This window comes from Phaseolus vulgaris, chromosome 2 (assembly GCF_000499845.2).
Source record: "Phaseolus vulgaris cultivar G19833 chromosome 2, P. vulgaris v2.0, whole genome shotgun sequence".
Taxonomy (NCBI): domain Eukaryota; kingdom Viridiplantae; phylum Streptophyta; class Magnoliopsida; order Fabales; family Fabaceae; genus Phaseolus; species Phaseolus vulgaris.
This window is the reverse complement of record NC_023758.2, coordinates 45,845,287-45,872,586: the sequence shown is the minus strand read 5'-3', so window position 1 is coordinate 45,872,586 and position 27,300 is coordinate 45,845,287. Positions and strand designations below refer to the sequence as shown.

Sequence of the window (27,300 nt, the reverse complement as noted above, 5' to 3'; positions counted from 1 at the left end):
TTTGTTTGTGAATAGTACATCCATAGAAACAACACATGCCCTAAACTTAAATAGAAATCCTAAACTATTTAGTGTACTATTTGAATAACGTGAAGTAGGTTCACTATTTTGGTCTGTTTACCCACTTAGGCCCAACCCGCAACTCGCGACCAAGAACAGGACGAGCGAGCCTGCAAGTGCGCATAATAATAAAAAGGGTATTTCTTTCCACACTCCCCTCAAATTTCTTCCTGCACCCATCAATCCCAGAAATCGAATTCTGAAAGTCAAAATAGTTGTTATAGATTATGCATGGTAAAACAATTGTTTTGGAAAAGTTATTTTGGAATTTTTTTCTCTTCTAAATTGTCATTTTTGCACATCACGGTGAAACAGTACTATTAAACTACAAAACATTCAATTAAGAGTAAATTCTCAATTTATCATCTTCAAATTACTGTGTTTCCACATGAGTTCTTCAAAATTTGTAGTGACCATATATTAGCTTTCCAAAGATTTAAATTTATCATATTATTATTTCTCTAAAATTTAACCAGTATGTTAGGCTATAAAAAGATTTTTAGTTCATCAGAACTCTCGCTCAGCAGTCTAAATTAGAAGACTAAAGTAGCAATAAAAAATCATCAGAGAAACTAAGTGTTTAGAAATTAATTTAATGATGAAAACATTCAAAGATTATAGTAACGACAACACCAAATTGAATGTGCAGTGTGGCTCCACCACCCCATTTTATGATCTGTTCCATTCGTGGATCCGTCAAAATCCAGCAAAGTATTGCTTTAATCTCCAAATATTAAAAAGCATAAACAAGATTATAGTACTGTGAACTTAATTTGACCGAGACTAAGTGTGACTAGGGAATAAACAAATACAAATGAATGAAGGAGTTGGTGAAAACATGAACTTGGTCAATATATGGTCACTGGTTGGTTGCACTATTTTATTATAAAGAAGAGAGACTATATCCCTTGAATCCCTCTACAAGTTTGAGTGGCTAAGCAAAAGTGGAAGGAAAATCACAAAAATTAATGTTATGAAGTTTTGTTCTGACCTCAATTATTCAGATGATATTGTTAGAATCAATTATCTTTTTGGAATAAAGAGATTTGTCACAACTTTATCTTTTAAAAACAACTTTTTACTTTGACTCTTAAGTAAGACTATTGTGTATAATTTGCAAGAAAAAGAAAACAGAGAGAAATGATAATGAAAGTAATATAAACATAAACAGTGATTTAATAGAAAAAGAGCATTACAAGGTGGGTTAAAAGACCATCACTTGTTAAAATATTATTAATGTGTCGGCAATTCTACTCTTCATGTTTGTTCTTATTTTAGTAGGATACAAGTTGAGCATGTGTGAATCTGTGTACATTTATTGGATGACAGAAAATATAGATTCGCAGTGACTTAGAATTCCGTAAACAAATTCTGAATTACAGATCCATGGCCGAAATAGTTATTCCTTTTAGTTAGTACACTAAGAAAAGTTTGTAGGTTGTTGGTTCATTTTCAACTTCACGCATAGCTCTAAAGACTATCATAATTAATAATGTACCTCTCTCTATCAATATCGAGCCATTGGTCAAACTTTGTGATGCCATAAGCTAATGCCATTACATGAATCTAGTCAGTTAAGCCTACCTAACCATTTACAAGTGCCTAAAAGTCCATGTTGCATCACCATGAGTTAAGGTATAGCCGAAAGAGTGAGACCACATTTTCCTTTTGTGAAAAATCTTCAAAATTGTACGCTATTTTGACTCCATTAATCTCATGAATTCTCTGTGCAGTGGCAAGAACTGACTTGAACACCACTGTGGGTTTAAGGCCAAGAGAGAAAAAAAATCAGAACTTCGAAGCCACTTTTTGGAGTGCTTGTTTGATTCTTTTGGTTGTTGCAACAGTTGCTCCTGTGAACTGAAAAAATAGAAGGATGATCAATTTTAGATAAAGGGCAATTTAGGTGCTTAAGAAACGATCATTCCATAGCTAGTTATGTTCTTCTGAATGCATAAAAGTATAAAACCAAAAGGTGTATCCAAGTGCTCACCACAGATTTAATGGTCAGATAAAGATTTCCATTAGCCTCTGTTGACTGAACTGAATTAAAATCTATATTGAAACTATTCACTGCTTCCATAATTTCTATTAGTCTTCCTTCTCTGGAGGGGCACTTCATTTCAATCACAATTTCATTGTCACTAGTACTCACAGTAACATCATTAGCATAACTGCCTTTTAAAGCATCTGAATTAATCTCTTTTCCTGTCTCAACTACACCGCAAACCTTTCTCCTTTTTACAACTGATTTCTTGCCATTGTGGTTTTTGCTAAAATAATGATCAGAAGTCCTTTCTACCATATCTTGAGGTGATCTTCTAGTCCCGGGCTCTATATATGTTACCCCTCTTTGAGCTTCCAACTCTTTTATCCTTCTCTCAAGCTTTTTAAGGTATTCAATTGCATCATCAAGTATTGAAACTTTGTCATCCTGAAAGATTTGTACCCTTCATTAATTTCAGCAGTGAGTGACAATGAAGCAAATAAATGCATCAGTGAAATATACATTACCTTACTGATTGAAGGGACCATTGACCTAAGGGTTAAAAACCTTTCATTTAGTTTTGCTCTTCTCCTTCTTTCTGACATGACGTGGTTCATGCCAATCTCATCAGTCTCTAGTCTCATTCCCTCTTTATAGTCGTTCTCTTCTTGAGACTCATGCAGACCATCCAAGTGCATTTGAGGAACTTCAAACAGCACCTTCTTCAATAACTTCTGTGAAGTTCCTGATCTTGGCCATTGGCAATCCATTGCTCCTTCTGCCCTCCAACAAACAAAGCTTGATTCCTGATGGAACTTTTGTGAATGCATTCTCATGAGTAACTGATCAGAGTTTTTTAAAAGGTCAGACAGAACTCTCTGATAATGCCAATCATCACTTCGAGGATCCACTAGCGTCATTTTTGGGTTGTTGCACTTTTGAATATCTCGGGCAAAAGGGTCAGAAGGGTTGTTACACTTGGGTGCAGAAGGAATATTCTCAGGGCTGGCAAAAGTTTGTGATATACAGTCGCTGGAATTCATGGAGTTATGAGCACAGTTACTCAGCTCATCATCCATAATTTGCCAGCTTTGGACTTGAGAAGTGCCACTGGTTATCCTTTCAACCATGAATGTTTCATCTAGTGGTTGATTAGATTGGAATGCATTTGAACTACCATCTGGAGAGGTTCTGTTGGCTATGTCATATTCAATTTCTGGAATTGATTCAACATTATTATCGAATGCTACATATGCAAGATCTTCCTGGTTTCTTGATTTCAATGTGGTTCCTGACTTATTAGGAACATTGACATGCAAATTATTCAAGAAAGAAGTCTTGATCCGCTCAATGAGACTCAAATCTTCTGAGACCTTCACACGAAGAAAAAGTTTCAGTAACATGATTATTTGGGAGAATAACAAAACAGTAATATTAGTTAATGATAATTGAAGGTGAAAACTTACATGTTCAGTGGTACCTAGCTCAATAACTCCTTCCATAACCGGAAAACACACGACCGTCTGAAAGTTAAGATTAAGGAAACAAATTACACAGTGCGTTGATCAGTCTTTGCCATCTAAATTTGACACAGATTAGTTTTGGTGTTCCTCACAGTCTTATATTTAGAATCTCAGTTACTTGTGTTGAAGAAAACTACATGCATGGAACAAGTAACAAATTTTAGAGAGTCTTGCCTTGGTTAGGTAATAAGCACGCTGCAATAAACTACAGGTCTACTTCTATGCTTTGAAACTAGAATGGATACTATTGCAGCAGTGCCCGGATCAAACACTATATACGGTGGTTTCAAAAGGAAGACCTATTAACAAATCTAAATTTCTCCGCATCATATTTGATGGAACTATGCTAACTGTAATTGCACATTTAAACAAGGACGATTAAGCAAATAAAGAACAAGATAGTACCTCAATGGATGCACTCTGAGCATGAGAGAAGACAATTGCCACAAGTTTATATATGGAACAAAAACCAAACAAAGAAGACAATTTAGATTATCTGCCATTTCAGGCATGGTCGACAGCCAGAGTGTAATAATTCGAGATTTTAACCAAAAGCAGAAGAAAGAAAGAACAAGCCAAATCAAGAAAATGAATCCACCTTTGCCAGAAGAGAACGACTAAAAACTTTACAATCAGCCGAATGGGCATTGTTCAGCCAAATGGATTGACCCTTTGCCAGAGTTCTTCCTGGTAGCCTACCAGCACACAAAGATTTGAATAACTAAGATTCACTCACCCTTGAGATCACAAAAACAGTAAAACACCCGATTTTGGGAACACAACTTGATGATCCAAAACTTGAAAGAAAGAAAAATAGAGGAGATTTAGTATTTACCCTTGGCCAAGGTTGAATATGAAGGACATACAAACCAAGTAATACCACTCAGCATCTGTGAGATCTTCTGGGGAGAGTGCTGCTGCCGAAGGCCGTTTGCTTTGTGGGCTGATTTCTGTAGTTTTGAAGGATTTGAATAGCTCTCGCAGCTGCTCACTCCTCTGCAACCCTATTTGGTCAGAATTAAGTTCCACCCCTTGACTTGTTTTCCTTGTCTTAATGTCTCCATTGTAATACCCTTCCCCCCATCTCAACACCCTGTGAGAAACAAAAAATTGAAAACTGCCCCAAACCAACTACCTCACAAGCAATAGTACAAGAAAATGCAACAGTAGATTCAGAATTCCATATTGTCATTTGGTCAACTATACACCTTAGATGAGAAAACATGGATAGGTTACAACTGTTTGATTTTTTTACTTATTATCTTGTATTAACATAAGCCAAACTACAGCAGAAAAGATGCATCCTATCATGAGGTTCAACCAAACACGATTTTGTATGTATCATCTAATATAAGATCTTCTGCGGTATTGGAGAAAGCAAAATATTGAAGAAGGGGAAAGAGAAAAGTCAAACACTTGAAAATAGAACAGAGTTAGCTAATATGAATAGAACACTTGGTTTGGTACCCGGGTTGGGTGGTTGAATCAGTCCAGAGAATTGCATAGCTCCATTGGATGCTTCTCACAGCCAAAGCAAGTTGTTTTTTCATGTTCTCTGGCACCATTTTTCTGGCTTTGCAGGGTAGACACAACTTGTCTCATACAGACTAAAATTACTGAATGAACACAACACAACAAGCCTGCAGTGTGTAGTATTATGCGATAAGATGGGAAAAGAAAGAGAAGTTTGTTTGTTAGACTTCTCTCTCTCTCTCTCTCTCTCTATACATATATACCTCTTGAGTTATTTACTTCCTTGCCATGAACCTTGTGTCCCTGACTAGAAAACCTTGTCATAATATTCAACTATAAAAAACAAAACAACCAGGGTGTCTGGTAGGAGTTGAATATGTGAGAAGAGCTCATCCACAGTACATTGGGTAGGAGATTCTGAGGGTTTAAACACCACTACAAGCAATTGATTTTAACATGAGATTCCTAATACTGTCCCTATAAGCAATTTATTTTTGGCGTCAGATTCCTATCAGTGGTAAGCATTTTTCTGATAAACATTTCACTATCCTATCAGATTTTACACCTTATTTAATATATAAATAGCTTTGCACTCTAATCAGTCAATAAATAGCTCTTTTTTCAGCCTGATTTCTTACAAAGAACACTAATTATTAGGATCTAAGCACGTATAAAAATCCAAATTATAAATACATACCAACAACCAAGTGAAATGAAATAGATAATTAAACTCAAAGACTCCAAACAAGTATTCCAAAATCAGGGTTTGTTGGAATGCCACGAGATTGGTAGATAGTACTGTAGCTCAAACAGGGCACTGTAGCAGTTGTTGACTTGAGAGAGAGAGAGAGAGAGAGAGAGAGAGAGAGAGAGAGAGAGAGAGAGAGAGGAATCTCTCATGGCGGTATTGCTAATTATTGTTAGTTGTACGGATGGGATAGTGCAGTGTAGTGTTGCTATCATTATGGACACAAAAAATGTAGACAAGGAACCCAGAGTTTATGTTATGGTATGACTGAATTAGTAAGCCAAACCCACGTTCATTTTTTATATAATCCTCGTGCCTACCTGTTTTTACAATAAGAGCTTCATGTTGAGACCATGCACCACGTTATGTCCTAAACTGTCGGTAATGTTTTTTATGATAACAAAAATCAACACAAAAAGTTAAATATAGTCAACATACCATGCATTGTAATTTTTGATACTTTACACCGTTTACGATTATGATTTGATGAAACACTAGATGATTTATAACTCATTAAACGATCTGATGACTAAATAATCATACGAGAAGTTTATGTTTTAATGATATTAAAAAATGAACTGAATGATTTATTGGTTCTAACAATGATTTATATTGGAGAGTATATAGTAGACTCTCTTTGCCTTTACTTGTTAACAAGTTTTTATCATAACAATAAAATAAAATCTTTTGAGTTAATATAAACTATTAAAAAACAAAGGGATTTAAATCTGCATGTGTTTGTGGGTCTCTGTTCGATCATATTTTTCGTATATCTTTAAAATTTACCTTTTCTTAAACAAATATATTCAAATTAAGTTTTACATATACTTCTTGAATATATTACGAATATCTCTTAATATTTTCTAAATAAAAACAATATAAAAAATTGGAAATCTCAAATACTTTGTTTTGTGTATAAGTATTATTTGGATTGAAAATATTTTCTTATTATGTTTTAATTTGTTTTTACTAACTCATATTGTAAATATTCTTGAATTAGTTTCTTAAACAAATTAGAAAAAAAATAAATTGAAAGATTGAAAATTCAAACTTTTGTAAGTCTAGCACGAAAAATTTGAAGATAGGAAGATATTGTAATTGAAGGTGAAGAACAAGGTTTAGACAAACTAATCAATTCAAATTATTCAAGTGATCTTGATGAAAATACAATAACTACACTAGACGTATGACATTTAATCTTTTGGGTTGAGTGCTAAATAATTGTAGTTCTCCAGTTTGTAAATGTATACTCATGTGAGTTTTATTTGATAGTATTCATCGTTTCTTTCACTACAATAAAATGATAGAATAGAAATCAATTTTTAGTGACAAAAAATAATTAGTTGCTAGTGAATAGACAATTTTAGATATTAAAAAAATTTAGTTTTTAAATTAGTTTTTTATTATTGTTAAATGGTTTCTAAATCAATGTCTAATTAGCAACCAAGGTTTTTGCTATCAAATTTAGAATTTAAATAATTGATAGAATGTAAAAAAAAATAGTATCAATACTCCACTAAATAATAGTCTTAATTACTCAACTATAAATAAAGTTAATTGGGAAAAATTGTCCAATTAACTACATGTTAATTCTAAAACAGCCAAAATTAAAAAAAAAAACCATAATTCTTATGAAATGAAGGAGTATATAAACAACAGTCATACTTAACGTAGTTCTACGTGTTATCTATCATAATTTATAAAAGGAATTTTCTCATTCAGTATATATAATTACTTTTTTCAAAATTAGTTTTAAATATAACTATTTCTTTCATACATACATATAACATAATTACTAAAAAAATTATTTAACAATTTCTAGAAAAAATAATCATAGAACAAATTTATATATACATAAAAAGTTATTCGTAGATTAAAATCTATAGTTAATTTTTTTTATCTATAAATAATAACCACATTTTTTATAGTAAATATCTTATTCTTAGAAATATAATATGTAAGAATATTATTTTTCATGAACGTATTTAGTAATTTATAATTTAATTAAAAAAAATTAAAAATAAAATACAAAAAAGAGATAAAAAAAAATCAAGTAGAATAGATAAGTAATACTAATAATAATTTTTATTCGTGAAAATCAATAGGTTTAGAATATATTAATATTATGATATTTTGAAATTCACTTTCCTAGATCTCTTTTTGTAAGGAAACCTAACTTAAGAAGTAAAATATCATTTTCACGTGCTAATTTAATATTATTGAATTTTCAAATCAAAGTGTTTCCCATGTCATCCATAGACTTGTGCCACTTTGCTAGGTATTGCTCTAATCAAACTTTGAAAAAAAATAATACTTATATTATAAACTTCTACATTTTGCCAAAATCATTCATTCAACAAATATACATAAAATTTCAACTCTTGTAATTAAATTGAAGTGACCATGTGTATAAGTCTGGTGCCATATTAATTATTTACTCATAATTTAGAGTTTTATGTAGAATGCATGGTGAAACAAGGATCAATTTTACAAATAATTTATTATTTATTATTTATTTATCGGCATAATTTTTTATTTTATAAACTCTCATTTATTTAATTTTTCTTTATTTAATACAAAATCCCACTGTTTATAGCAAAAATATTTCATGTTATGATTTTTGTCTGCTTCAAAATACGAGACTGCCCCATTATTAATTAACAATAATGACATGTTTTTAAAAAATTTCAGAAACTTAAAAACAATCACATAATACACATAACATATATTATACAATTTTAATTGTTAAAAATATTAATGAATAGAAAATATGCATGATAACATTTTTAATAAAATTCATATTTTTTTATTTGGTTTTCTTAATCAATACTTTAAGACAATTTATTAGCGTTCGCATTTATTAATTTGTCTCATTGTACGAACAGTTATGCATTTGCTTTCTAAACCAAACCACTAGAATAACAACAAAAAGAAAAAAGAAAAAGATAGCCACCTTGTTTCATTCATACAACACTTTTATCTATTTTTAATTATGAATGTGTAGTACTTTTCAATCTTAAATTTTTATTGTTGTCGTTATTACCATTACATTAAGAAGATATTTTTTTATATATTATTTTAAATATTTTATATTGATTGTACTATGGGTGATGTAGAAATAAAGAAAGTTGGCTGATGTGGAAAATAAAGAGGTTTTCAAATATATTACGAATCTATATAAAAAATGAAAGTACTTTTAATAATAAAGTGATATCCTTATTTTTAATAAATTTCGTCCTTACTATAATATAAGAAAATAAAAAAATTAAAGTATTGCTCATTAATTAAATTAAAAACGTACTAAAATCCAAATTCAGTAAAATGAAAGGTAGGTGGGTTGTGCTGTGAAGAAATCTTGTCATGTGTAAACTTATTCCAAACTAAATCTAAAGAATTTATTTTTCTGAAGCAATGATATTTTCAAATTTCAAAAACTTGGTTTTAACATTGTTTCTAATAATTTATTATGATAAAACTTTTATGTACTATCCTTAGTTATGTCCTACAACTTGCCACGTTTAATCATATTAATTACACCTTCACATTATTTGTCCAACTTATAAACTAATTCATAGCCATTAACAATTTTAAAAAATAATCATAAAAGCATCACTAGATTTTTTTTTTCTATATATCTTTCAATTTTTTGATATAATTTTGGATTTTGTTTTCTGAAATGCAAATATATATATATATATATATATTTTTTGTTTAAAGTAATTTTCAATTTCAATTTTAGTGTACGACTGAATTTGAGATTCCTGTTCTAGACTATTTCTACATACACTTTCTTATTTATTTTTTCTTTGAGATAATTTGAAATATTCAAATTACATAATTAATAGTATAATTTTGAATAGTAAAGTTCAAATTAGAATTATACAGTGTGAAAATATTTCAAATTACATAATTGAATTCAATGTTAAGGTAAAGTGAGCTTATTTAAATGAAATTGAGACTCCTTGTAATAAACACACGCTTCTTCTTTTCTTGTATCTAAATAAAATGTTACCAACTTCATTGTTGTTAAATCTTTTCTCCATAATCAGATTATGAATCTCTTTACCTTTGTCTAGAGCTGCTAGTTGAGAACAAGCTGCTAAAACACTGGTACAAGTAATGGCATCTGGCTCAACATAAGATTTTCTCATTTCACTAAAGAGGCCAAGGGCTTCAAAAACTTTCCCTTCAGCCACCTATCCAGAAATCATGACATTCCAATAAACTACCTTGGACTTTGGTATTAATTTAAAGATGTTTTCGGCTAACCCTACCCTTCCACATTTGAAGTATAGATCCATGAGTGAATTATTAATAAAAACATCAGGTTGTATTCTGTTTCGTATTATATACCCATGTACAAACTTCCCCTCGAGTAGTCGAGCAGATCGTGAACAAACCATTAGTGAACTACTTAAAGTAGTCAAAGTTGGCTTGACTCTTTCACTGTTCATCCTCTTTAAAAGTTGAATGCATGATATGCTGTCACCTCTCAAACCATATCCACTAATCAAGGAATTCCAAGCAACAATAGTCTTTTTAGGCATCTGCTCAAAAACCTCTAGAGCCTTTTCTAGGTGATCACATCTTCCGTACATCTCAACAAGAGCAGAGGTAACGAAACTGTCCAGTAGAGACCCACTATTAATCAACTCCTTGTGAATTTCCATTCCCCTGTTCAAATCCAAAAGTCTAGCACACGAGAAAATAGCAGTTGTGATTGTAACCGAATCCGTCTCAAATTCAAATTTTCTCATCAAGCTAAAATATTGTAGGGCCTCTTCGAAATTTCCGCTTTGGTAATAACAAGAAATTACTGTATTCCAGCATGCCACGTCCTTCTGAGGCATATCATTGAACAGCCACATGGCTTTCTCCAATGCATTGCATTTTGCATACATACCCACAAGAGAGCTTCCAACAACAATGTCCATCATTAAACCAGTTTTCATCAAACATGTATGGATCTGTTTTCCCAACTCAAACCTACACAGCCCCCACAAGCCTTAATAACACTTGGGTAAGTATAACTATCAGGTTTCAGGTAAGGGTAATGTAACAACTTCTCAAAAAGCTCTAGGGCTTCCACATACATGTAATTCTTAGTGTAACTTGCCATCAGGCCATTCCACAAGGATATCTCACATGGGTTTTTCATGTATCAAGAACACACTTTGCATGATCATACCAATGGCAAGAAAGATATAGGTTAATCAGTTCTTGCATAAATAAATATCATTTTGCAAGCTCAATGTTACAACTTTCTGATGAATGAGCTTGATTTGCTTCAGTGACTTGAATTCTTACAAGCTCTCAAAAAAGGTAGTAGTTTTCTAGTGTCCATTCAGCAATTACGAGAGAGATACAGCTGATAAATAGCTAAAGGCACAAAAATGAGGTGAAACACAGGCAAAGTCATGACAAAACTGCTAAAAGCTTGAACCTTTGGACAAGGTCATTTTTCTTCATTGTAACTGAAAAAGTGTTCACCTTAACACATAAATTAAATCTATAAAAAAACACATAAATTATCTTTTTTTCATTTAAATATATATTAAAATCCTTTCAGTATTTCTTTTTCTTTTTTTACTGGCATCAATTCGACCCAGACATTTGAAGAGATAATGGTCAGTTACTAGTTTTTTTAATATTGTTTTGAGTGCAGAAGGGTTTGTTTCCCTATAGCTTTATTGAATTTTGTGTTATATATTGGTGGAAATTCTGAAGGAAATGAAAAGCTCATAACCTTTTAAGTTTACAGAATGACATAAGTTCATAATATACTTCACATATTCAAAATATGTTGCCATTCAAATTGTGTAATGGGTTAGAGGATGAGAATTCAGTCTCTCTGTAATTATTTCAATGAAAAAAAATCCAGCCTTAATACATTATTGAGTATTGAAAGTGTGTGAAGGAAGAGAGAAAGAATAACAAAAGTGTGATCCTTCATTATTCTTTTATAACAATCACTCACTGTTTTCTCATGCATCTCTTCACAATATTATGTTATTTTATGGTATAAAAATTACACAATTTTTTTGTGGTGGATTAATTCCTTTCTTGTTATAAAAAATACAATTTTTTCTAAATCATTACTTTATTTTGATTATTTTATTTTTAAAAAATATGCAAATAAAATTTAATAATAATTATTAAGAAACAGTGAATATTCATAAAGTTGAATACCATAATATTCATATTCATGAGTAATTAAAATACTTAAACGATTAACTGCAGTTAAAGAAATATTTATTTAATATTTATTATGAATTTTACTAGCAGATATACATGGGTATTATTTTTTTTGGCATCCCTGTCTAGACATGCTAGAATCCATTAAAAAATTGTTATTTCCCAATAAACCGTATGTAAAGTCGAATATCTGATTACATATTTAACAAACAATGTTTATATCCATAATACTAAACATGACTGTTGCAATAATTTTAGCAACATAGTGAAGATAAAAAAAAAGATAGGAGCTTAGGAAACTTTACATGAAATACCATTTCAAAAAAATACACTTAACACTTTTTGCAATACGACTCTATGTTTCTTTACAACCCCTCCCTCTGTCGATCCAAATTCTTTTATATCTTCTAAAGAATCATCTCCCTAAACATAATGACTATACACAGGATTTTTCAGGAAACAAATCACTATACATCACATTGGCTTCCTGTTAATGATTTCACCCATTATTTACCATCATTAAGTTACATACGAATCATAGTTAGTTGTCTATCCTAATTAGAAGATTTAGGTGGAGTTGGGCTTTCTTAGAATCCGCACGTGATCTGGAAAATTGCTCAAGTTGTCTTGTAGGATTGGAATTCAGCACTTGCTCAGGTAGCATGGTAGATAAAGAGTTCTAAATATTCATTTTCATGTTTGCCAGTACAGTATAGAATCCAGGACTAGTCGGTCAAAAGGTTGCTATTCTTATACACGCCAACATTCTTTGTTCTTTACCTTTAAACCTTTTTCTTTCAGTTAGTGTGGCATCATACAAAAAGAGAAAAGTAAAGGCAGTTTATCTTATCCCATCTCTCCCAAGATGGACGGACGTACAGGCTTTCTCAGCAAGAGGCATATAATGTTGTTATACCACCCATCTCAGAACAAAATGAAAGATCAAAGTATGCTACCCTAGACTGTATGTACTTTCATTTCTGTTCTGTATACAAACTATTAACAGCACCAGTAATAATGATAAAGGCACATACATAAAATCATCAATATCTAACACTTCAAACATAATGTGCACTAGGAAAAGGGGAACAATATGTAAACTCTTTATTCCTTGTTTACTTGGAAAAAAAGAGGAAATTTTACGGCTTCTCAACCATCTATCTTACCTGCCAGAAGAGAAAAATATTCTTTTGCTTTATTTGCACCTAAACACTATCTCAGCATAAGCATGAAATGAAAAATATATAGATTAGACATTACAGATTCTTTAAAGAGTTAGTTATGATAAACAGAAACTAACCTTGTACAGGACTGAATCCCAAGGTATCAGGGGAATTGAAGAAGCTTGTTAACAGCTGAGTCCAGAGCATCTACATGCTTTCTTAGGATTTTTCTTCAAACCATTAAGGATTCAATTGAAAACTAAGATCACAGAAGGATGAAAAAAGAACAATAGTCAACAATTTAAAGTGTTCCTACTTACTAATCACACAAGTCTTTAGTTGAAGCAGCAAATAAGGCTTCTCCAGAGAGAAGGCCTCTACAAGGGTTCACCATTAAATCAAAGTGGAGTAAGTTAACAAGGTACACAGTAGATTCTTTCAGCATGTTTGGAAACATATCAGCTAGGATGTGGAAATTCAAGCAGATCCGCAATCAAAAGTGCACTTTCTCACTTCAGTGGAGTACTTTTCCCAAGGTAATTTAGTAAATATAAAATTTCATACAGAAAAAATGAATCTTTAGAATTAAATTATAATGCTCTAACTAACACTATCACTATTCAGTGTTGTAAATTATTAATTTTTATATTAATTATTTTAAAATTCAGATTTTAACGTATCCATAATCTTATGGGAGAAGAAAATAAGAAGGTAAGATAAACTAAACTTCTTTCGTAGGCTAAAACAAACAAGCTTATGCAAATTAATGTTTTTTGGATAAGTAAGATGAGAGAGCTTTTGATTTAGAGTATAAGGGAAGTTAAAATCATTTTATTTTCTAATTTTCTTCTCGTGCAAGTATTCATAACAAAGTTTATCTAAACATCAGTGATTTTTATTGGTTGACACTATATTCTTTATATCAAAAGTATAAAGAAAAGGGTAAAACAAATTAGCAGCAAACAGCAAAGCAATTGGATACAATTGAGAGGCGAGTCCATCAACACTCTTCATCTCTTCATTCAATCTGCACTCCACAAAATATGATATCGATGATTATAATGAATAAGGAACTGTTCAACTTCATCACCAGGCTTCCTCTATTTTACTTTAGTTTCCAACCATTTCAATACAAACAATTAACAAACATAATTAATAAAAATACCTGAGACAGGAATTTATATAGCGATTCCCCTTGGTTGCTGCATCAAGCACTGCATAACCGCAAATATTAACGTTTATTACAAGGTTATTCTGTTTTCAATTTGAATTGATGTTGATAGATAAGAAATTGTGGCACCGGATTCCTGAAGGCGACCGGTGGCATCGGTGAAGCACTGCATGTGGTGGAGCGAGGTGGCGGTGGATTCGGAAAGCGCCAATCGGAGGGAGGCGAAGAGAGAAGTGAAACTCTGAGCGATGGCCAGTGAGTCGCGCTCCACAACCTCGATCGCTCTGAAAATTTCGCTCTGATTGTTGAATGCGATGGGGTCGGAGATTGGGGTTTCTCCTTCTGGATTGGGAGGATCCAAGGAGGAACCGCCGCCACCACCACCCTCGCGTTCTTCTTCTCTATCTTCATGCTTCTCCATTTTCAATTCAATTAATTCAACAAACGTTGGTTACGAACCCAGAAGAATTTCTTGTGTCCCTCTTAGTTCTCAATCACTCTCACAAACCACACTCTATCTACAAAAACCTCAAATCAGAATATTATTATAAATAAAATATAGTCATATTTCATTTATTTACAATACAAACAAATCAAAGTTGATTAATTTAATCCACTTTTATATAAAATCAAAATTATAATAATAATTATAAGCATTTTTTTATCTATAAAATTCTAATAATATCAGACGCCTCTTACAAATTTATGATTTATTTACTCGTACATTTTTAAAGGATCTTGAAAGAGTAAACAAAAATTGCTCGATACCTTTAATTTTTTTATTATACAATTTACAAATAACTTTTAAATTATATTTTTCAGTTTAGATTTAAAATATATTCTAAATTATATAATTTATAAATATATTATAAGTTAATAAGGACAAGGAAAAATGATTGTGTTTTATTGAAAAAAATGGGGTTAATGTAATTTGAGTTTAAACTACAAGTGAAAACAACAGTTAGGAAAATTCTAAAGTAATTTCACATTATCTATTTATTTTTTAAGTTTGTGATTAAAAAGCATTAGTTTCTTAATACAATAAATAAACAATAGATATATGTTAAACCAAAAATATGTGAATGAATGTCTATTATTCATAATTATTTGAATTAAAACTTAGTATACAACATGGATACTGTGTAAGATGGTTTTGATACTTTATTAGATTCACTCTTGCAACTATAGTTAAATCCAATTTTACCTAGAAAAATATTCTCACAGGTTAAACCAACAACTTTAATAAATTAAATATCTTACACATTTGTTGATTTCTTAAAACATGTAAGTCAGATGGGTTGGGTTTCTGACATATTTTAAAAATTAAAGCTCATTTGAATATGTTTCTAGTGTATTTAAATGAACAGAGAAATTTACATATTTATTTTTAAACTTCAAACATTTAAATTGCATTTGTATTAATTAGTGTAACTCCACTAAGTAAAATATGTATTATGTATGTTAGTATTTCATGTAACATTAAAAATTAACAGATGTTGATAATTTAAAATTTAAAATTAAATATGTACTTTATTCTTTTGCATAAATAAACAAAAAAAATATGTTATGTTTCTCATATAATTTTTTAAGTAATGAAGTATTTAACCTTTACTTTATTGTGTTTGTCTACTTTGAACAGGTACTTTCAAAATTACAAGTACCAAACTGTGCAAATATACATAATATTTTTCAGATATATTAGAGGTGGAAATTTAGTTAACTAAAGTTGATTTCAAGTATTTCAACTTGTATCATTTTTTTATGTAGTGTAGGTTTAATCTTTAACAAAACTTTCCACACAATATAAGACTTAACTTATAGATAAATATAAAATATTTTTATTTTTATAAGAGGAGTTAAGACAATACAATTAAATAATTGATTTTTTTCAGTTATTATTTTTTATTTTCTTTTAGTACTCGGTGTTCAATAAAAAAAATGATTTGTATAAGATTTTTTAATACTTAAATTATTATTTTGAAAACAAAACAATAAATAATGTACAATATTATTTAATTTATTTATTGTGTCTATTTACAAAATGAGTCTTATTGTTATTGATACACGGTTATTAATATGTATATCATGCATGTAATTTTTTATATAATTAAGTACGTATTAATTATTTTTTATTTTAACGATTTTCGTACATATTAATATGTTAGCATCCAATATTGAAATTTGTAGAATTTAAAATGGAAGTATATACAACCAAGTATCATTGCAATTGAATAGAATCAAATTTCACTACGTAATACAAATGAAAACTTAAGAAATAAAAAACCCAATATTTCAATATGAGAAGAAATTCAGTCTCTTTCTAAATATCACATCAAATCACCCCCTAAGTAATGAAGAAAGTAATCATTCAATAGTATCAATTAGATTCTGTTTATCAAAATCAGTAAAATTGATTGCCATTTTAATTAATTAATTAATTTAATGTTCATTATAAATAGGAGGTCAATGTGAATTTATTTGAATTTCATACCTACTAGATGACATTGAAGAAAAATAAGCACATCAAGGATGAAATTAGTCAACCTAATTAATTAGATGAAGGAAAATGGAGAGCAAGAAACCAGATTTTGCAGAAATGAAGATGAAGTTCTTAGATCTAATTAACTTTTTTTTTTTACAAAAAACAACTTCAAATTGCTCATAATTTTTTTTTATCACTATTACATCTTATTAGCCGGAGTTGATTTGGAATTAAAATTATTAAATTACAATTTGCAATTAATTTGAGAAAATATGAAAGAAATAAGAAATATAAAATACATACCCATTTTTGTTCTGGTGAGTAACAAATCTAGAAATAACTTTTGTTTTTTCATCTCATAAATAATAGACAGCTTTGGGCAAAAGCAAGGGGTGGGTTAATTGAGAATTAAGATATTTATTTAATAACAAATTATTATTTAATTATTTGAGATTAGTTTAAATTAAGAAAGGGAAAGGTGCCGGCGGGAATGGGATTCGAGAGTGAGGTTGGATAGCGTCAAAATCAGAAAATTGTAAAAAAGAAGGTACTGTTTTGTTATTATTTGACATTGAAAGGGTAGTTAGAAAAATCTTAAAGATTCAAATTTCTCTATTTGGCTTCTAATCCAATTCAATTCACCCTTTCCCAAATTTTCCAAAAATTCCAGGTCCTCCTCACGCTGTCATTTGAAAACAACATAACAAAGAGAGAAAAAGAAAGAAAGAAAGAAAAGGCTATGCGCATTGCTTCAGCTCAACCTCCCTTCAACACTCTTTCAGTCTCCACCACCTAAATCTTCTTCTTCCTTCTCCAAACCCCAATTTCTTCATTTCCCTACCACAATTTCCCCGTCATTTTCCTCGATCTGTCACCGCTCTCATTGCTGTTTCATCCACATTGCCATATTTGTTCCTGTTTCGTTGGATTCAATCTCTGTTTTCCAAAGAACGAGCTTCCTCTTCCTCGCTTTCCCCCCTCATTGCTTCCCCGAAATAGGTTTGTGCGGATCTGTTCCTCTTTATGTTTTCTCTTCTTTCGTTGCGTAATTAATTCAGAAATATATCAATGTTAGATAATAATAATAATAATAATAATAAGTGTCAGCTGATTTTGTGAGTTTAGTGTATGGTTTCTCCTTTTCTTCTCCGTAATTGCAGTTTCTTAGAAAATCGTTTGGACCTTAATAACACACCTTTATTCACGGCACCCGTACTGATGTTGTACTGGAGTGCAGTAGATTGTTTTAGGCAGCTTATATTAACCCTAATTCTTAATGTTTTACTGCGAAGAGTGTGTTGTTATGCTCATTCTCCTTCTGTGATGTTATTGCTTAAAAATTGGATGAATTGATGTTCAGTATTTTTCGGTTAATTCTTTCTCCTGCAGTTGAGGTATCAGCTTGCTTGGGTTGAGTTTGTGCTTATTAAAATTATGTGTTGTGGCAGTGTAGGTGCAATTGATAAAGGGGGCGAGGAGTGTCGAAAACGAGCATGCAGTGGGAGCAGGAGGTGTGGGAGAAAGGGGGAAGTAACAATGGAAATGGGTTTCCTCGTGCAGGTGTTAAACCAAGAGGAGTTTCACTGACTTCTCTATAATGATATGTTTGTTTGAATTTTTTGTTCACCTGCCCTTTACCACACTGATTTTGATATGGATTCAGGTAGCCAGCAGCTTCCATCACTGGTGAAGTGGATAAATGCTGTGCTTCCTAACTTTAATCTGCCTTTAGATACTTCAGAGGACGAGTTGAGGGCACAGTTGAGGGATGGATCTGTGTTATGCAGCATTTTGGACAATCTGGTTCCTGGTTCGGTGACGGTAGGAGTGCCCTTAGATCTGTTATATACTTGTGTTACGTTTTTTGCGTGTGTGTGCATTTTATGTGTAATAGTCTCTGTTTTCTAATGTGCAGACATTAAGATAGAGAGCTTGTTTACTATTGACCTCTTTCTTCTAAGCTAAGGCATTCACTTTTGACTTCAGGGAAGTGGTTCTTTGAATGAGCTAATCGGTGTGAAAAGGTTTCTGGTGGCTTTGGATGAATTGGGATTGTCTGGATTTGATTTGTCAGACCTAGAACAGGTATTAGAAGTTCTGTTATACAATGTAGTTTGAGAATATTGTGAGTTATGCCTATGAATTTAATTGGCTGTCCTTGACTCTAAATGGGTTGGCTAGATGAATACCTCATTTGTCTGTACATAGGAAATAGAAGGTTTGTTTCATCTTTGTCACACAATGAAGGAGAATCACTGAACAATTTGATTGTGATATCTTCTATTTTAAGGTTGAGGTTATGTATACTTCAGTTTCTTTCTTTAATGCTGAAACTGGACATTGTCTAATAAAATAAGCTGGTTGGCCCTGTTCAAATATGATTCTCAAATTCCTTTTTTCTTTACCAAACTTTGCAAGTTTTGTCCTAGTAATTTAATCTTGTGGCCTGAGAATGTATGCAGGGATCCATGGTGCCTGTGTTGCAGTGTCTCGAGACTCTAAAAACTCATTTTTCTTATAATGCTGCACGAGAAAATATCCAAAGTTGTTCTAGAAAAAGGTGGGACCAGTCAAATCTAACGTCCTCAGGGGAAAGCGATAGTTGCCTCAAGGATGCTTCAAAATTTCAACACGCCTTTGATGGTTCTGTTGGATCAGGTATTATGATAATTAAAAGGTGTCCTGCTCTCAGTAGACTATTAAATGTTTGAATTTTGTTAAGAGTACAAAGATGCCCGTGATCCATGTATTTGGCGTCACCTAATGTAATAAGGATTGGTTGTTGTTTAGATATTTTTGTTTCTATTTCTATTTAAACATTTTATTTATGTTTTACCATTTGTTTTCTTTATCCAGATGGAATCGCATCCGTTGATCATACTGCAATAAAGTCTAATGAACTGTTTCACTTGAAGAATGGATTGCATGTAGATTATTCTGATGCCAACCTTAATGAAGTATTGAAATCAAACAATTTGGATGTAAGTGATGATTTAATTTGTGTCTCTGTCAAGTTTCCCTTTCTTCTTGCTCATACATGGAATGATTTCGGATATATAATATTTGAATAATATTCTCCCTTTCTCCTATGTGTGATGTCCTTTGGTTGTTGCTGATATAACTCATGTGACCCTAATACATTAGCGAATTTTTTTCTTGCAGAGTGTCTCAACTCAATTGCTTTTTAATACAGGAAAAAGGATCCTAAGTGATATATTTGAAAGGAAAAATGGAGATGTACCTCAGGTATTGGACAAAATACTTCTACAATAAGTAATAGAAAAGCCTATTATATTGTTGAAGCAAATTTAGATTTGATTATCACTCAGAAATAGATCAATTTTTCATTTTTATATATTTCTAGGCTCATCGTGCTGCATGCTTGTTGAGGAAAATCCTGCAAGTGATTGAGTTGCGCTTTTCAAATCAAGCTGAAAGCATGAAAAATGTAAAGTTACATTTCTTTTCACATTTTCCACCGAAGAATATCAGTTTTTTCAGTTGTTCTTGAACAATGACCATTTAATTATGTTGCATACCTGAAGCAAAACTATCGTTTCAAGTCTCGTGAGGGAAAGTATCAAACAAGAATAAATGCACTTGAGACCTTGGCAGTAGGAACAACCAAAGAGAATGAGGTATTTTTTGTTGTTGATGGATTTGGGGCAATGCCTTGCTGTCCTTTTTATATTATTGCTATCTGCTAATTTTCTCTTAAAGCTGCCTCCACTTTCTACAGGTTCTTTCATGTTGGGTTCAACAATTGAAGGTGCTAACCTATCTCAAGCCCTATCTTTGAGTTCAAGATAACGGAACAAACTAGCAATATAGATAGTTGTTTTTGTTAAATTTACTCACTATTTGTGTTGTCATTATTATCATTGCTTATATATAGGGGAATCGAATTACAACAATCATTACACCCTGACTTCCTTTATATGGAATGAGTTTTATTAATCCAATCATTGAATTATAATTATATATTACCTTGATTGTTTGAGTCAATTTTGTGAAAATTGAACATCAATAAAAGCACAATCAAATTATTCATATTTTTAATGTTTTAAAAGTATATATTATGTAAATTTTGATGTATATGGATGATGTATCAAATAATTTGGCTTAATATTAAAATTTGTGGATATGACCATATGAAAGGAACTTTCATTCAATAGTAGGTTAAGATAAAATTATCGAATTAAAAGTTATTGAATGGTATAATAGTTGACATGATTTACACCAATGCAACTCACCACACTCTCTCTCTCTACGTGTGTGTACATATAAGACAAGATAAAGTTACTGAATTTACTACCATCAACAATTCTTTGCATGCATTAATTTTTGTTAATCCAACTTTATGCATTCTAAATTTTTGGTAAATCAGAGTTTTGTAGTTATCTGGTGTTATAGATAAAATTTACTTATATTTAAAAAATAATATTATACAATAATAGATTGATTTTATTTAATAAAATAATAAATAGTTTTAAGATTTTATGGAATGGTACGAGCTTGGTCTACCAAATAAAATATTTTTTTATTAACAGTTGAGTTAATAAAATTTAATACGTAGAAAGGATTATTGAAGTGGGGAACCTGATCTCCTCTGTCATGGTTTATTTATCTACACACCTACACATGTATGCACATATGCATCTCTTGAATTCAAGAAGATCAAGTGTTGGCTTGGCTCATTTCTGTTGCATCTTTGAGTAAAGTTCTTCATTTGGGTGAATAACTAATAGTTACCATGCCTTAAATAGTCTAAAATTGTAAATATGTCACTTATATTGCTCAAACGCAGATATACACTTGTCTACTAACGTTTATGCAGTTAAATGGGTGATTATTACCTATAATAAAGTGTGTATCTTTTGAAGTAGCGTCCCCTTTCATCACAGTGAACAAATAAAAAAAATGACTGGGTTTATATATTAATGTATTTATAGGCTTTAGAAATTGTAAAATAAGTAGCTTTTCCAAGTAGAAATGTGAATTCTGTTGGCTGCTAACTGGCTCTAATAATTTCTATCTTCAGTATGCTTTGCAGGTTGAACAAACTAAATTTGAGGAGAAGAAGAGACTTGAAGAGCAGGATTTTTCTCATTTAAAGAAAGAAAAAGTTCGTAGTGAAATAGAAATTTCTGCATTGAAGCAAGATTTGGAAATAGCCAAAAGAACACATGAAAAACATGTTTCAGAGTTAGAATTGCTCGCCGCTGAATCTAAAACTGAATATGAAAAAAGGATAGAGGAACTTAAGTTTCATCTTGCAGATGCAAGAAAGCAAGTGAAGGAATTAGAGGCATTTTCAGAATCCAGATTTTTGAATTGGAAGAATAAAGAACATAACTATCAAACTATCGTAAATTTCCAATCTGGAGCTTTCCAGGTTTGCTTCTTTGTATTGCTTTTTTCTCTACAGTCGTGAATTTTTTCTTCTTGTGCTATACCATATAATTTGATGCTTTATAGGAGCTGAGAACATCCATGAAGTCTGTCAAAGATGATGTAATAAAAACAAAAAGAAGCTACTTAGAGGAATTCAAGTACTTCGGTAGGGTCCAATATTTAAAACTTTTCATGATTTATTGTTGATAGTTCTTATAATGGATTAGACGTATTTACAACTTACAAGATGTGTATATGTAGGAATCAAGCTGAAAGGTCTAGCTGAGGCTGCTGAAAATTATCACGTAGTTCTAGCCGAAAATAGGAAATTGTATAATGAAGTTCAAGATTTGAAAGGTCTGTATTACATGGTGCTTATATTTTAAACTTGTGAATTTGTAAGCCCCTGTTTGATTGATGACCTGATTTTTTTTGGATAGGTAATATAAGGGTCTATTGTCGTATTAGACCATTTCTTCCAGGGCAAAATCAAAGCCATACAACAATTGAGTTTGTTGGCGATGATGGAGAACTAGTTGTTAGCAATCCTCTTAAACAAGGAAAAGAAAATCGTAAACTTTTTAAATTTAACAAGGTTTTTGGTCAAGCAACAAGTCAAGGTACTGTATTTTTTCATTTCTATTTCATGATTATTATTACTACTAGTTTCCTATCGTTGAAATTGATAGCAATGTTCAACTTATACATCAATTTTTCTTTGTAGAGGAAGTATTCAAGGACACTCAACCACTGATTCGATCTGTTCTTGATGGGTACAATGTTTGTATATTTGCTTATGGTCAAACTGGCTCAGGAAAGACATATACAATGGTATGAATTAAATTTGTTTAATACTTTATTTATGTCATGTCTAGCTACTTTACTCAGCAGTTGCTTTTCTACTAGAGCGGACCTGGCCTATCATCAAAATCAGATTGGGGAGTCAACTATCGGGCACTTTATGATCTTTTCCATATCTCCCAGAGTAGGAGAAGCTCCATTGTTTATGAAGTTGGAGTTCAAATGGTTGAAATTTATAACGAACAAGTTCGTGATTTACTATCAAGCAATGGTCCTCAAAAGAGATATCCTTTTCTTTTGTCTATTGTATATTGCCAGACTCACCACAATAGTCGGACTCTTGTGCACTGGGCTTTCCTTTCTATTATTAGTTACATTACTCTATATTTATAATTAAGCTTGCATTCTTATTCACGCGTTGTCATACTTATATTATTCGTTTATTTACTTCATGCATGTATGTTTTCTATCATCTATGACTGTCGTTATGTTTAAACATAACAATTTTACCATCCATCTACTTTTACTTCATTTGAAGGAAAACTATATCAAGTATTGTTTCCTTGACTTGCACACACTTGGGATTTGGAATACTGCCCAACCAAATGGGTTGGCTGTTCCTGATGCAAGTATGCATTCTGTAAATTCAATGGCTGATGTCCTTGAGTTGATGAATACTGGGTTGATGAATCGAGCGACTAGTGCAACAGCCTTGAATGAAAGAAGTAGTCGATCACACAGGTAATCACAGTTTTGAGATTTTCTTTATTATCGATTTTCCAATTGTGAAGATACAAAACTCATTTTATTTTGACATCACATGATAGTGTTCTATCTGTTCATGTCCGAGGAACGGATTTGAAGACCAACACACTGTTGCGTGGATGTCTGCATCTTGTAGATCTTGCAGGAAGTGAAAGAGTGGATCGTTCTGAAGCAACTGGAGATAGGCTTAAGGAGGCTCAACATATAAATAAATCGCTATCTGCACTTGGAGATGTGATATTTGCTCTATCACAAAAGAGTTCACATGTGCCATATAGAAATAGTAAATTGACCCAACTTCTTCAGAGTTCCTTAGGTAAATGTTGCCATTATTGGCAGTAACTTACAGTTTTGTTATGTTCAGTTTCATTTGTTTGAGTTGATCTAAGCATATTATGGTCATGGCTTGCTGAATTGCAATAGCTTTGCCCCTTTTATTTTATAGGCGGTCAAGCAAAAACCCTTATGTTTGTACAGCTTAATCCTGATGTTGCTTCGTATTCTGAAACTGTAAGCACCTTGAAGTTTGCTGAAAGGGTTTCTGGCGTTGAGTTAGGCGCAGCTCGTAGCAACAAAGAGGGAAGGGATGTGAGAGAACTTATGGAGCAGGTTTTTTCTATTTTCTATTGCATTTTACATAGCTTAGTTGATGGAAATGAAGTCAATGTCACCTTATCCGCAAAGTACAGATGTTAGGAGTTTGGATTTTAGTTATTAGTTTGTTTTTAGACTTATGACCCATCGTCATTCAGGTTATCACTCGTCGTGTAGCTTAAGCTGCTTTATAAAATCCACACTGACTTTGTGTATTATTCTTGCAGATGGCATCTCTCAAGGATGTTATTGGAAGGAAGGATGAAGAGATTGAGCAGTTACAGTTGCTCAAAGCAAATCAAAATGGTGCAAAGCATGGCATGATCTCAGTTAGACACGGGTCAACATCTCCAAGGAGACGCTCCATAGGGACTCCTCAAAATAGCACGAGACCAGGAGTAAGGAGCTTTAAAGTCAATGGAAAGGCAGCTTCTGACATGGATAACTGCTCAGAATATAGTGATAAGCATTCTGAAGCTGGTTCTCATCAATCAATGGATGATTTCAGGAACAAGCCTAGTTCCCTTCGGTTGAAATTAGCCAGAGATGATATCAGTCAAAATTTCAATGAGGACACTGACCTATTAAGATTTGGAGATGCAGATTCGGAGGAGAGATTAAGTGACATATCTGATGGTGGTCTTTCAATGGGAACCGAAACCGAAGGTTCAATCAGCAGTATTGTGGAGTATACTCTTTTTCCTGAACTCGAGAAGGCAGCTGAAACGACACCAGGGAAGAACAACAACACAATCATCAACTTTCCAGCTGAAAGCACAGAAAAGTCAGTTCTCTCATCCCTCTGTAAAATTTAATACATATTCTATCCTAATATGGAATGGTATGGAATAATACAACAATGATTGGTCTACAATGTATGCACTTTCATTTCAAGGGGTGCATAAATAGATTTGATGAACAAATACCCTTTTGAAATCCTTGATCATTCCGAAACATACTATCAAGAATGTATTTAAAAACTTCTGTATTACACATTCTAAATAACAAATAAGGATGTCTCAGAATGCATAATCTGGAAAAGTGTCAAACAATTTTAGTTATGCATTTTAGAATAGGATCAAACATCTTTTGGAATTGTTGTGAAAGGCAATTTAGAATGTACATGCCAGAATTATCTAAATAAAAATTATTTATATATTCCATATAAGACATTCTGGAAAAGAATATATTTTAGAATTCCAGAGATCTAAAATAAAGATGATGGCAAAATAAAAAAATTTAGAAGTATGGAGGTTCAAAAAGGAAAACATGGGTGGGAAGAAGAGAAGCCTCATTTCAAATTCAAGTTACTTGCATAAGAGCTGTTACCAATCCTATTTAAATTGGACCCGATCTCAATTTGTTTGATTGAATGCAGGCCAATTATGCCATCCAAAATTCCCAAAGCTGCTCAAGTCTCACAAAAAATGCGGACAAGACCTTCTAGGCTATCATTGAGCAAAACCTCCTTGAAGGCTCCTTCAAGTATGTATATTCAATTAACCTACCCTTTTATTCTGTTATGTCTAATATTTTACTCTCACTTCTCTTCCTATTTAAATTGATCTACCCAATCTCCCTTGGTTGTGCTGCTTCTTATTTCCTGTATTACATGTAGGTGTTATAAAACCCACTGCCAGTAGCTCTTCTTGCTCGAAGTCACTTAAACGTTGGCAATAGTTAGGATGCGTCTTGGATGCTGTAGAGTGCTTATTTATAACATAGTTATAGGAAATTTTTATTTATGTTAGGTGCTCATTCTAATTACACTGCACTCAGGGCTCAAGGTTCAGCTCATTTCAGCAGCTTCAATCTGTTATTGAATGAGGCGATTTGCAAACTCTAGCTTGTAATCAGTTTGTATGTAAAAAAGCATCATGGCCTTTTTTTGCCATGTCACTGAATCCGCTGTATTTACACCTTCTCATTCAGTATGTTATCTGTGATGTTGTATATGTAGCAGAAGTTGGGAAATGTGACAAGTTCATCAAGCATTAAAACATTTCATTTGAAACCACTAGCTCGAATGGTTAAAATTGAATCACAATTTAGACAATTTTTGTGTTTGGCCCTTTTGCTTAAAAAAAATAAACTGACTATCAAATAGTGGGAACTAGTGGAACTAGTTCAAAACTGGAGATGTAAAACTAATATAGTAAATTATTTTATATTGTGTTTCTTATTTTTATTTATCTAGAATAGTTTTTAATTAAATATAGATCAGTGTAATGCTGTATGTGTTTATGATATTCACTAAGTTATTTGGTGGCTTATATTTTTATATAATATAGTAATTTATCTTTATTTTATTTTTGTGATTTTGAATTTGTTTGTTACCTTTATGCATTATGTATGCATAAAGTGCTATTTGAATAATTTTTTCATCTTTGTAATTCATTCTTGGAGATAAAGATGTTTTAAATGGGCAAATTTTCAATAATGATGGAAATGGAGAATTTTTTTAAAAAATTACAGGCATGGATAAGTGGTGAGAAGCACAACTTCATATAGGATTTAAAGTTGTTCTCCACTTAAAAGTAGTGCTTTTCAGTGCTCTTCACTTAAATCGTGCTTCATAGTAAGTGCATTTTTACATGTTTTCTATTTTTTTTAATGAAGTGTGTTTGTAAGTGAGTGACTTAGTGTGATATATGAAGGATAGTAACTACTAGCATAATAAATATAACCAGGTATTGCATCGAAGCTGATGTGATCGTGTCCCCACCATAAGAATCTTGAGTTATATTATAATCATCATCATCATATGTTTATAAGTAGAATGGACCTACTGTTTCACCATTAAGAGAGTCATCAATCCCAAACTCCACTTCAACCACAAAATATCTTCTTTAGGATCTCCACTGTAGGCTGATATGCTACACAACACTGTATAAAACTGATAAAAATATTCTTCCATTGAAGATAAAAATTGAAAGAAAATAAG

At 31.8% G+C, this 27,300-nt stretch overlaps 3 protein-coding genes and 1 pseudogene across 4 annotated transcripts; 1 reads left to right on the top strand and 3 right to left on the bottom strand.

The window, feature by feature from the left end:
- Positions 1–1,420: 1,420 nt before the first annotated feature.
- LOC137812642 (transcription factor EGL1) lies at positions 1,421–5,496 on the bottom strand. The gene is made up of 8 exons (XM_068614772.1): positions 5,038–5,496; positions 4,406–4,663; positions 4,169–4,265; positions 3,976–3,990; positions 3,514–3,570; positions 2,575–3,420; positions 2,054–2,494; positions 1,421–1,920 (listed from the first exon to the last, which is right to left on the bottom strand). The coding sequence occupies exons 1-8, from the start codon at positions 5,133–5,135 to the stop codon at positions 1,849–1,851; spliced, it is 1,884 nt and encodes a 627-aa protein (XP_068470873.1). The 5' UTR covers positions 5,136–5,496; the 3' UTR covers positions 1,421–1,848.
- Positions 5,497–9,692: 4,196 nt separating this feature from the next.
- LOC137812640 (pentatricopeptide repeat-containing protein At5g27110-like) lies at positions 9,693–11,283 on the bottom strand (annotated as a pseudogene).
- A 1,471-nt stretch (positions 11,284–12,754) lies between these two features.
- On the bottom strand, positions 12,755–14,867 carry LOC137812641 (uncharacterized). The gene is made up of 5 exons (XM_068614771.1): positions 14,450–14,867; positions 14,315–14,363; positions 14,132–14,176; positions 13,287–13,379; positions 12,755–13,152 (listed from the first exon to the last, which is right to left on the bottom strand). The coding sequence occupies exons 1-4, from the start codon at positions 14,739–14,741 to the stop codon at positions 13,313–13,315; spliced, it is 453 nt and encodes a 150-aa protein (XP_068470872.1). The 5' UTR covers positions 14,742–14,867; the 3' UTR covers positions 12,755–13,152; positions 13,287–13,312.
- Positions 14,868–17,288: 2,421 nt separating this feature from the next.
- On the top strand, positions 17,289–26,311 carry LOC137812639 (kinesin-like protein KIN-14J). 2 transcript variants are annotated; one of them, XM_068614769.1, is made up of 22 exons: positions 17,289–17,801; positions 18,251–18,362; positions 18,466–18,623; positions 18,789–18,887; positions 19,265–19,460; positions 19,659–19,783; positions 19,965–20,048; positions 20,167–20,250; positions 20,348–20,440; positions 20,542–20,571; positions 21,844–22,197; positions 22,281–22,362; positions 22,458–22,553; positions 22,637–22,816; positions 22,921–23,027; positions 23,103–23,282; positions 23,575–23,738; positions 23,825–24,078; positions 24,208–24,371; positions 24,584–25,140; positions 25,735–25,841; positions 25,975–26,311. In XM_068614769.1, exons 2-22 carry the CDS (start codon positions 18,296–18,298, stop codon positions 26,034–26,036), a joined length of 3,243 nt encoding a protein of 1,080 aa, XP_068470870.1. In that variant the 5' UTR covers positions 17,289–17,801; positions 18,251–18,295; the 3' UTR covers positions 26,037–26,311. The 2 variants fall into 2 exon arrangements, with proteins under 2 accessions (XP_068470870.1, XP_068470871.1); XM_068614770.1 differs by having other exon boundaries at positions 17,433–17,801; positions 18,256–18,362.
- The last annotated feature ends 989 nt before the right edge of the window (positions 26,312–27,300 follow it).